Source organism: Emys orbicularis, chromosome 13 (genome assembly GCF_028017835.1).
Source record: "Emys orbicularis isolate rEmyOrb1 chromosome 13, rEmyOrb1.hap1, whole genome shotgun sequence".
Taxonomy (NCBI): Eukaryota; Metazoa; Chordata; order Testudines; family Emydidae; genus Emys; species Emys orbicularis.
The window spans coordinates 13,176,089-13,188,123 of NC_088695.1; the positions used below are offsets into that span (position 1 = coordinate 13,176,089).

Consider the following 12,035-nt stretch of genomic DNA (forward strand, 5'->3'; position numbering starts at 1 on the left):
GTAAGGGAGCTGTGGCAATTTACACTGGTGTCACAATGCAGTTCACTACTGGTGAGATTGTTACAGGTGAGGAACCATCTCTCCTGACATTGCCGTTGTCCTTACCCCTCCCCAGGCAGCACATGATGTACTGAGAAAGAAAATGTCCAACCAAACCACCGTGACTGAGTTCTTTCTTCTGGGATTCTCTGATTTTCGGGGGCTGCGTATTTTACACTTTATCCTGTTTATAGGGATTTACCTGGTATCCCTGACAGGGAATCTACTTGTTATCATCCTTGCTCTGCTTGACCATCATCTTTACACCCCCATGTACTTCTTCCTGATGAATCTGTCCATCTTAGACCTTGGATCCATCTCCCTCACTGTCCCCAAGTCCGTGGCCAACTCCCTGTTAAACACCACGTCAATTTCTTATTCTGTATGTGTTACCCAAGTCTTTCTCTTCATCTTCTTCACTGCGGTTGACTTTGCTTTTCTCACCATCATGGCGTACAACCGATATGTCGCCATCTGCCAACCACTGATCTATGAGATTATAATGAACAGGAGAGCTTGTGCCCAAATGGCAGCCAGTGCCTGGATCACTGGAATTCTCCTTTGTATACTGCACAGTGGGAACACATTTGCAATAACCTTCTGTGGAGGCAACATGATGGGTCAGCTGTACTATGAAATCCCCCAAATACTCAAGCTGGCCTGCTCTGACCTGTACCTTGGTGAAACTGTGGTTCTTTCCTTTAACATATTCTTAGGCTTTAGCTGCTTTGGTTTTTTAATAGTGTCATATGTTCAGATCTTCAAAACAGTGCTGAGAATTCCCTCTGAGCAGGGTTGGCATAAAGCCTTCTCCACCTGCCTTCCTCACCTCATTGTGGTCTCCTTGTTATTTTGCACTGCTATTTTTGCTTACATGAAGCCCACTTCCCACTCTCCATCAGGTCTGGATCTTGTGGTGAGTGTGCTTTATTCCGTGGTGCCTCCTCTGATGAATCCGATCATCTACAGCATGAGGAACAAGGAGATCAAAGGTGCCTGGAAGAAACTAACTGAATGGAGGTTATTCACCAAAAATAAAATTTCCAGATGTCTCCCATGACCATGGTTTCATTCTGTGTGGTAATAATCCAGACTAAATTAACTGAAGTCAGTGGAGTTACTCTAGGTTTACACAAGTGTAAATCAGATAAGAATTGATTGATCGATCAAGCTATATATGGCCAAAAACAATAACACTTTGTTAACACAGAGTTAAGGTTGCCCAGTGATAGTTCAGACCCTTCCAGAATATTGTGTTGTACTGCAAAATTTAAACTTTGGAAAGCCAAGAAATAGAGAGTTAAGATACAAGCTCATACAACCTTAACTCTGCCCCCAGGAGCTGACAATAGCCCCATGGAATTCTCTGCATTAAACTCCCTCTGCATTTATGGTGTTAGCTGTAGCTGACTTGAATGGTGGAGGGAGAAGGGTGGTGTGTTTGTGATATGAGGAGCTCTGGGGATTAGATGAGGAGCACCATAGAGCTGTGTTTGTGATATGGGGAGATCTGGTCTCACCCCCGCACCCCATGTGTGTGACCAAAGGAAGAGGTGCACATGTCCCTTGAGGCTCCCATCTACAGAATTGTGTAGATCGTGTCAGTAGCAGGGCCCTGGGGTCATCTTGTCAGTGGTGAGGGGAATATGAGAGCAGGTTGTGGGTTTAATGAGGGGTATGGGGAAGTAGAGGTTTAGGTGGTCTCCTGTGTGCAAGTGTGAAGGGGCTGTAAAAGGGGATGTAGTTAAATTGTACCAATGTGGCATTCTGTGGGGGGAGCAGGCCCAGTGTTCGAGCGTAGGGCAAGCGCAGGTAGCATCTGTCCATCGCAGTCACAAGGCAGAGCAGGAGTGTGGGTGTTACGGGTGTTGTGGGGCATTGCCCAAAGGGGGCAGAATTAAGGTTATGTGAGCATTTACCTTAATTCTGTATGTCCTGGTTTTCAGAAGCTTGAGTTTTGCTGAACTGGACCTTCTGGACGGGCCCAAGCTCTCACTGGGAGACCTTAACTCTGTTTCAATGAAGTTTTTGGGTATTTAATTTTCTAGCTGTTTGAAGAGAAAGAAAAATGTTGGTAGGAGTAAGTGGTGGTTGTAGCGTCTGTAGATAGCAGTGGATATGGATGACGAGAGAAGCAAAAGGATCTTTTCGCAACCACCACATTTTTCTGGACAGGAGCTGTATTCTGTGCCTGTCTGGGCTCCCCTCACATCCACCCCCAGAACCTCTCCATAAGCGCAGCACAAAGCCGGACACATCTATCTTCCAGTGAAGTGGCCTATTTATCTTAATGAGCTATTCTAAGCTGAGTGAGAACCCCGCCAAGAGACGGTGCAGCCTGAAACAATCGCTTTGAGAGGTGTGAACTGCTCCACTTGTACGAGCACCCCAGTGCCAGCAGGGTCTTCACGGTGTTGTTGGTGCACGCTCCACATGTGCCTCTTCTCAGCTTCACACCCCAAGGGGCATCACTTCCCTAGACCTGGCACACATGATCCCAAGATTATGTGAGGGGAGCAGGGAGGGTTGGACCCCCATAGATAGCTTGGGAACCCCCAGATATTGGCACAGACATGGGAGGGGAATGTGGGGCTGTCAGGTGCTCCTGTCCCCATTTTTCCCCAGGCTGCTATCACTGACCCTTATGTTACCCTCCCCATCTCCCAACCCCCAACCTGTCTCCTGACCCCCAACTCATCTCCTATCCACCCTCTTCATTTATCCTCCTCTCAATAATCACTCCTCCTCTCACTGCGCCCAAAACTCCTCTCTTCCTTTCCCACCAACTCTTCCCCCCCCCAATCATCCCCCCTCCCAGTGAGCATGTGTATGGGTTATTTATTTTCATTTCAAAAATAGTTTCAGCACCTTCTCAATATTCAGGTGTGCTCAAGTGACAGTTCCCCAAGATTAGAAACCCTTCAACAGAGGCAGATGCCTCCTGTTTTTAGGCACAGATTTCTGCCCAGGGTTAGATTTTAAGTCACAAGGCCTAGGTTTGTTGGCCAGAACATTTTCCTTTCAGCAGCTATGGGGCTGCACGTCAGAAACAACTTTCAACAAGCTCCTCCTCTCGCCATGCACATGCACAATGCAATTCCTTTTGCACGACTCCAAGCACTTCAAAGGCTGAGGAACCTAACTGAAAACTAAACTTTGTGGCTAATAACGCTGTCACTTTATTGTGGGTGGACTGCACTCTGGTGAGTTGGCCCTTGAGCTTTGGAGACTCTGGCATGAGGATCTGAGCCCCGGTTTGATCTGTAGCTGTGCACAATTTATCACCATAACACACCAACTGTAAAAAAAGTTAGAAATACTCCACTGCAGTCAACTGATTTCCCTCTCAGTCACCCTGGTGTAAATCAGGAGTAACCCCATTGGAGTCAATGGGGCTGTTTCCCCCATCACTCATCTCAGGGGTAGTCCATGGTGTTACACTGGAGTATGTCTGGTTTCAGGGAGAGGAGATTCAGGCCCTTTGAATCCAGCCTCTGCCACATCCTCCACCCCCTGAATGTTCTTACTCTCATCCCTGAGTGTCTCCTTCCATCTGCCTCACACAGCCCAGACCCCCAAACAACCACCCCACCCCTTAATCCCCTCCCTCCCCTCTCACAACCCTCCAACTCACGGATGCTCTCGGTTCCTGTTCTTTGAGATTCCCCCTCCCATGGCCAGAGACAATTCTCCATCCACAGTTCCTCATTCAGCTTCCTCAGAGATCCCGGCTGAACCCCTCTGCCCACCAGTCTCCTTCTCTGCTCAGCCCCACTCCCCTGACATGGCCCCAGACCCACGGAACAGCCCCCCATCCCTGCTTGCTTGTGTCCCACCTCCAAACACCAGACATTCTCTCCTGCTTCTCTCCATTGGCCAACACTGGCTACTACTTCCTTCCCACCCCACTCTCCTCCTTCCTGTGCCTGGCCCTCTCTAGAGCTGGGAGAGGCTTTCAGTCCCTCATCCCATTTAGTCCATCACCTCTCAGCCAAGCCCACCCAAGGAGGGGAGCAGGGAGTGCCCATCTGTGGAGTAGATCCCTGTCTGCTAGGAACTGCAGAGAGACCCAGCAACTCAGGACATCCAGAGAAGGGACACGACAATGGCTGCTGGGTAATACAGTGATGGGGGCATGAGAGAGAGGGATAACAAAACAATACAGGCAGGGGGTGCATAGATAGATAGATAGATAGATAGATAGATAGATAGATAGATAGATAGATAGATAGATATGACCAAAGATTCCTAACACTGGAGGCTTGAATTCATTTCAAGCTGGGAAAAATTCCACAAAGACCAGCACAGTAAGTTTGCCATTTCAATTAAATATATTAGAGTATTAATATACAGGGCTAATTTAAGAACATAAATTTGAATTAAGGTTGGAACTCTTTAAGACTTTTGCTATCAAGTCAATCAACACTTAATTGGAAAGTGAGCTTTAAGAAAGACTGGGGAATGCAAATATTGTCCAAAAAGACAATAATTTCAAACCCATACATTCTATTACATCTCTTCTTATTTGCAGCCTTTGGTTCATACCGTTAGTTATGCCTAGTGCTCCAGCAAGGCCTATACTTTAGTGACTGCAACCGAACCCTGGCCATTGCCCTTGTCCTTCCCTTCACAGCCATCACATGATGTACAAAGGAAGAAAATGTCCAACCAAATCACCGTGACTGAGTTCCTTCTCCTGGGAGTCTCTGACATTCGGGAGCTACGGATTTTGCATTTCATGGTGTTTCTAGGGATTTACCTGGCAGCCCTGACTGGGAATCTTCTCCTCATCACAGCCATAGCCCTCGACCATCATCTTCACACACCCATGTATTTCTTCCTAATGAATTTGTCCGTCCTAGACCTTGGCTCCATCTCCATTGTCGACCCCAGTCCATGGCCAATTCCCTCATGAGCACCAGGGCCATTTCATTATACGGATTGCGTCATCCAAGTCTTTCCCTTCCTTTTCTTTGCTACAGCTGAGCTTTCCTTAATAATCATCATGGCGTACGACTGGTACATTTCCATCTGCCAACCACTGCACTACAAGTCAATGATGAACAGGAGAGCTTGTGTCCAAATGGCAGCCAGTATCTGGATCAGTGGGGTTCTCAATTCTGCACTGCACACTTGGAACTCATTTGCAATAATCTTCTGTGGAGACAATGAGATGGATCAGTTCTTCTGTGAAATCCCCCAGCTCCTCAAACTTGCTTGGTATGACTCATATCTCAGTGAAACTGGGGCTATTGCCTTTAGCGTGTACTTTGCCTTAAACTGCTTTATTTTATCATTTTATCTTATGTTCTGATCTTCAAAACAGTGCTGAGAATCTCCTCTGAGCAGGGCCGGCATAAAACCTTCTCCACCTGCATCCTTCACCTCATTGTGGTCTCCGTGTTTGTTTGCACTGCTAGTTTTGCCTATATTAAACCCACCTCCACCTCAATCTCATACCTGGATCTCATGGTGGCTGTTTTGTATTCTGTTGTGCCTCCCATGATGAATCCGATAATTTTTAGCATGAAGAACAAGGATATCAGTGCTGCCATGTGAAAAATGATTAGGTCAAGGCTATTCTCCAAAAAATAAAATGGCCATCTTTCTCCCATGACCATCGTCTCATTCTGTGTTTCTTTATAAATATAATCAACGCTTGACATTATTGTGTCCATGAGAACTTAACGTTCAATCCGTTTATGCACACTGAGGTATTTACACTGGTAAATATCTAGAAAAACTCCACTCATGTCAATGGAGTTATTATAAATTTACACCTATATAAATATCCTGTATTCACACAGTGGCCAATATCAGATGCCTCAGAGAGAATGAACAGAACAGCACAATTATTGAGTGACCCATCCGGTGTTGTCCAATTCCAGCATCTGGCAGTCAGAGGCTTAGGGACACCCAGAGCATAGGGTTGAATCCCTGACCCTCTTGGTTAATAGCCATTGATGGATCTATCCTCCATGAACTTATCATGTCTATCTATCCATCCATCCCCATATATACCCCTCCATCTATTGATCGATTGATTCGTATGAGGCTTTTGTACTGCCACACATCAACATGGTATCAGAGCACTTTCCACGTAAAATTAGTTACCATATCAAATTCACACATGGGGTCTCTGTCTCTTCTCCTTTTTCCAGAGTGGGGAGTAAAAATTCTGCCCCTGCTGCGTCCGCGAGGCCAGAGGACCTCTCTGCCCCTAGTATTGACCCAGGGCCGGAAGACCTGTCAGCCTCCGCCATGGCCATGGGGTTCAAGGTGTCAGCCGCTGCTCCGGCGGCTGGCCTCTTTTTCTATAATGAACCCTTGGCTTTAACGAAGAAATGGCTTGGATCCCCAGGGGTTCATTATAGCGAGGATGTACTGTATTTTGTTGGTTGATTGATTTGTTTCTTTGTTCCAGATGTTTTTGGTGAGTGGGGGTTTGGGAGGGCAAGGTATGTTTGATTAGATCGGAGAATCCATTTGATGTCATCAAGTATCGGGTACTACCAGATCAGGCCCCAGACCGAGCATGCCCCTATCTTCCCCTGGTTCGTGGTTCGCTAGCAGAGACAAGGGCCTCCCTGACTGGACTTAAGCATCTCTCTCTGAGCTAGCACACACTCCTCTACTCGGCATCTCCCATCGGCTAGCTCAGGTGCCTCCTCTCCTAGCATGCTGGATTTTGTGACACCCATTCTTAGGTGTCTGTCTCTCCCTATCCGTCATATGGGAGCCCAGGGCCTGACTCAGGCTGTGTGTGACCCTATTGTTGCCCCAGTGATTTTCTAGGTGCCTAACAGTTAGGTGTTGCCGCACTGTGGGTCACCATGCCTGGGTCTCTTTATGGATCCAGGCCCCAGGGGGTATTTAGGCACCTAGAGGGTTTTTCAAAAGCAACTAGGCAGCTAATTCCCACTGAAAACAATAAGTTTTGGACACCAAGAGGCTTTATAAAAATCTCCCAGGCACCTAAACACCTTTGAATACCAGGCCTTAGGTGATGAAGTGCAGGTGTTTATATTGGGCAATGATACCCTGGTGTGCAGCTATGGGTCCATTGACTTATGAACTTCGATATCCACCAGAGATCCTAGAATCACAGAAATACTGTTCTGGGAGGGACTGGAAGCAAAGGGAAATTGGGTGCCTGGCTCTTTGAAAATCCCATCCTAAATTCCTGGAAAGAATAGTCCTCGCCTTTGAAGAACATTCCCATATCTCTGCTAATTCTGCGGATGGTGCCAGCCCACCTAATAGAAAAAAATGTCTTTTGTAGATATATTATAGAATCACAGAACCATAGAAATGTGAGGCTGAAAAGGACCTTGAGAAGCTGAGGCAGGATCTAGTAAATCTAGACCAGCACTGACAGTTGCTTGTCCAACCTGTTTTTCAAAAAATCTCCAATGATGGGGATTCCACAAGCTCCCTTGGCAGCCTATTCCATTGATGGGACCTATGGTCCAAACCCCCTAGGGACCTTTAAAATTCTAAATTAAAGCCTGTTTTCAGTTTCTTGTTTGTTTGGTATGTAATTGACAACCCTGGAGAACTAAATCCTTCTTTTCACCTACAAAGCAACTGAAATTCTCCAAGGCAGTGTGTATGACACCTAACCCAGAGGTGCCATGTCTAGGGAGAAGACAGGAGGTTGATCTAAGACCAGAGCTGTGATTTTCTAAGAGGCCTAAGGAGTTAAACACAAGTTCCCAAGGACTCCTTTAAGTCCATTAGGCCCTACTCCAGATGCTGGAATTGGACAACACAGGATGGGTCACTCAATAATTGTCCTGTTCTGTTCATTCTCTCTGAAGGATCTGACATTGACCACTGTGTGAATACAGGATATTTATATAGGTGTAAATTTATAGTAACTCCATTGACCCGAGTGCAGTTTTTCTAGATATTGACCAGTTTAAATACCTCAGTGTGCATAAACATATTGCACATTATGTTCTCATGTAGACAATAATGTCAAGAGTTGATTATATTTATAAAGAAACACAGAATGAGATGATGGTCACGGGAGAAATTTTTTGGAGAATAGACTTGACCCAATCATATCTACTCAGTGCTTTTGCGACAGAATGCAGGAGATCCAGTTTGTTGGAACTTATTCCTGGTAGAGGAGATTTCTAGGAAGCCACGCAGAAGCTCTTTGGGAGTGGTGAGCATGGTGGGTAGCTGGCCATTCATTTCGTTTTAAGCTGGATAATCCCCTTTCTGTGTGGTTTGTCCCCTCTCTGGTACTGCATGCGTCCCTCATCCAGTATCACGGATGAGGGACGCATGCAAGGTCACACTGGCAGGCAGGACCATGAGGTAGGGGCGGGGCCACAGCTTTCCCAGAGTACCAGAATGTCCGGTGTGGCGTTGCTTTCTAGAAATAATAAACCCCATCATGCTTTATGGAAATATGCTTATGAGTGTAAATATGACATGACTGGAATATGTTTTATGTTAGATGTGCCATTTAACATATCTCTGCAAAGGTTATGATCTACTGGATATATTCATCCTATTTACATGCATATATATTTTTTTATTCGAAGTTATGATACCTGAAAAAAACTGGAACAAAGGACAGTAACCACAGGGCTGTGAGTAATTGCTGGACCCAGACTAGAAGGAGGCTAGTCTGTAAAAGAAGCTTATTGGAACATCTCCGAGGGTGAGATTTCATCTGGAATCACTTTCTTACTGTATTAGGCATAGTCTTGCATGTTTTATTTTATTATTCTTGGTAATTCATTTTGTTGTGACTATTATTACTTGGAACCACTTAAATCCTGCTCTTTGTATTGAATTAAATCACTTTTGACTTATTAATTAACCCAGAGAATGTATTAATACCTGGGGGGAGGGGCAAACAGCTGTGCATATCTATCTATCAACATTATATAGGGTGAACAATTTATGAGTTTATCCTGTATAAACTTTATACAGGGTTGTAGTGAGGCGGTGTGGCTCCCTGCCGCCCCAGAGAGGGAAGAGCCCAGCCGGAGGCCAGAGTGGGCGGAGCTAGGGAGCACAGAGCCCACACCTCAGAGGGTCAGGCGGCAACCCGGAAGTATAAAGGTTCGCCCTCAGAGATCAGTAAGGCCCAAGCCATCGGAGGGGCCAGATACCTCCAGCCCAGCTCATGACCTGGAAAACTCTGCGGCCCAAGGCAGCCGCCAGGACTGCCCGGGCCTGCCCTGCACCTGCTACCCGGAGGAGTTGCTGGACCTGCCCGACGCTCGCTATCCAGAGGAACCTGTGGTGCTGGACCCCCCAGAGGACAACACTCTGACCCAGGTACTACCCGAGGGGGAGTCTGGAAGTAGCCCAGGGGCAGCCGACGCCAGTCTGGCTGCAGCACTGCCAGAGCCCATGTCAGTGTGTTGTGGCCAGGATCCCCACTGACTATGCAGCGGGTCTTCTGCCGCTGCTAGGGCCCTGGGCTGGGATGCAGTGGAGTGGGAGGGCCTGCGTCCCCTCTGCCACCCAACTCGTGGGTGGCAGTCTCCCCCTCTCCCAGGCCTGAGGAGGCTTGGGCCTAGTGCTATTGTTTGTACTGTTACTGCTCAGCCCTGCTTGAGGGCCTGAGCTACTAACTCAGCATTGTTGCCCCGCCCTGACCTAGAGCTTGGGCCTCCTATTATTTGTACAGTTGTTGCTCAGCCCTGCCTAAGGGCCTGAGCTCTGACTCTGCATTGCCCCGCCCTGACCTAGGGCCTGGGCTCAACACTATTTGTACTGTTGTTGCTCAGCCCTGACTGTGGGCCTGAGCCCTGACCCATTGTTGCCCCGCCCTGGCCCAGGGCCTGGGCTCCCTACTGTGTATACTGTTGTTGCTCAGCCCTGCCTAAGGGACTGAGCTCTGACTCTGCATTGCCCTGCCCTGACCTAGTTCCTGGGCCTACTATTGATTGTACTGCTCCTGCTCAGCCCTGCCTGAGGGTCTGAGCCACTGACTCATTGTTGCCCGCCCTGACTCGGGCCTGGGCTTACATTGTTTATTTCAGTTACCGCAAGGGCTTCCGAGCAAGACCCCCGCGGACAGACTAATTCCCCAAACAATAACTGTCTGTAGTGAGCCCGTGTGGCTCCCCGCCGCCCCGGAGAGGGTCGAGCCCCGGTTAACCCTTGTACAAGGGTAAAACTGATTTATTTGGGGGTTGGACCGCATTCAGAGTAGGGTACCTGAGTGTTGGAGACAGGAACACTTCTTAAGCTGTTTTCAGATAAGCCTGCAGCTTTTGGCGGATGTGGTTCAGACCTGGGTCTGTGTTTGTACCAGGCTAGCATGTCGGGCTCAAACCAGGCAAGGCACTAAAGTCCCAAGCTGGCAGGGAAGACAGGCTCAGAAGTAGTCCAGGCACAACAGGTGGCAGTTCCCAAGGGGGTTTCTGTGATCGAACCCGTCAGATCTCGTATGCTGGGAATGCCTCAGTGGCCAACCTAGTTGAGGGAGGAGCTGGGAAACATTTTTCTAAGATATTCTCAGACTGTTTAACTCATCTAAAAACATAGCAGCATTTGTCATGAACAGGTTGAGGAAACCATTTCCCAGTGACAAGTTACTTTGACCAGCTCTACCAACCTGAGCTGAGAGCACCCCTGCCAATGCCATGCATCTTTGGTCTCCAGGGTGCAGAGGGACTAGGAATGGGCATGTCTGAGATGATCCAGGAATAAACCTGATAATAGGAGAGACCGAGGGGCACCAGTGCCTGAGGCCCCCTTAATGGCAGGGAAATAATTGAGATACACCCAGAAAATCCTGGCAAGTGATCTGCACCACACGTTTCTGAGGAAAGTGACCACCCACAACGTCCCTGCCAATCTGACCAGGGGGGGAAGTTCCTTCCTGACCCCCACATGATGATCAGTTAGACCCTAAGCATGTGGGCAAGAACCAGCCAGCAAAGAACCAGAGAAAGAGAGAATGGCTCGGTGTAATCTCAGAGCCCTGGCACATCCCGCCCAATGTCCCATCTCCAGCCCGGGCTGCCCAATGCTTCAGAGATTTAAAAAAAAGCCTCCCAGAATACACTGGGTCGATGGGAGGAATCCCTTCCTGACCCCTGCCAGGGGCCAGATGAAACCCTGAAGCATGAGCTTTTAGGAACATAAGACATACGATGCAAGTGAGCCCCAGGGCTGCTGAGCCCTTCCCGCCACCAGCACAAGCAGCCCTGTCATACAGTCCCACTCAGACATTTGTCCAGCTCTCTTCAAACTAATTCAGTCATTTTCCCCCCACAACTCCTACTGGGAGGATGCTCCAGAACCTCACCCTGCTGGTGGTTAGAAACCTCCCTGTAATTTCTAGCCAGTCTCTCCATCTCCCACATGCCCGAATGTACATGTGAGCTAACACAGTCTGGCCTCTTGTCCCCCACCTAGTGGTTAGGGCATGAATGGTGGTTTATAAGACAATGGGCCCAGTCCCCAGCCGGTGGCAATGGATATACAGCTCCATTGGAGGCAGTAGGTCAGCTCCACAGATGCTGCAATTTGATTTTCTGCCACCAAAGTCAATGGAACTACACTGATATGTTGAGGATCTACCCCAAATGTCTTCTCACCTACCCCAGTCTTACACCAGTCTGACTCCTCTGGTTCCAATGAAGCCACTCCCTGATTATACACACAAGCAAGACAACTCCCATCATTCTTTTCAGTCGCCATGGAACAGGCGCTAGTGGCTAAGCAGTGTAACGGGTATTGTTTTGGCACAGAATGAAAGTCTGATTCCTCTTGTGCACACAATTTACACCCATTTGCTCCACAACTGGACCAGATTTTCTACTGGTGTAAATCACCCCAGCGGCAGTGACATCAGCGGAGTTAATCTAGATTTGCATTGGTGCAACTAGGTCAAAATCAGATGTGTTTGTGTGCAATCTGTGTGGTTATGAAAATAACTGACATTAATGAATACCTAAAGATACTACATAAGCAAACTTTAATTAGAGAAAGACAGAAAATTAATTCTTGGTGAA

General features: G+C 47.8%; 1 protein-coding gene and 1 pseudogene across 1 annotated transcript; both read left to right on the forward strand.

The window, feature by feature from the left end:
• Positions 1–310: 310 nt before the first annotated feature.
• On the forward strand, positions 311–1,099 carry LOC135887453 (olfactory receptor 14A16-like). The gene has a single exon (XM_065415207.1). The coding sequence runs from the start codon at positions 311–313 to the stop codon at positions 1,097–1,099; it is 789 nt and encodes a 262-aa protein (XP_065271279.1).
• A 2,369-nt stretch (positions 1,100–3,468) lies between these two features.
• LOC135887455 (olfactory receptor 5V1-like) lies at positions 3,469–5,598 on the forward strand (annotated as a pseudogene).
• The last annotated feature ends 6,437 nt before the right edge of the window (positions 5,599–12,035 follow it).

Coding starts and splice junctions, on each gene's coding strand:
- LOC135887453 (XM_065415207.1), top strand. CDS start 311: ATGTACTTCTTCCTGATGAATCTGTCCATCTTAGACCTTGGATCCATC.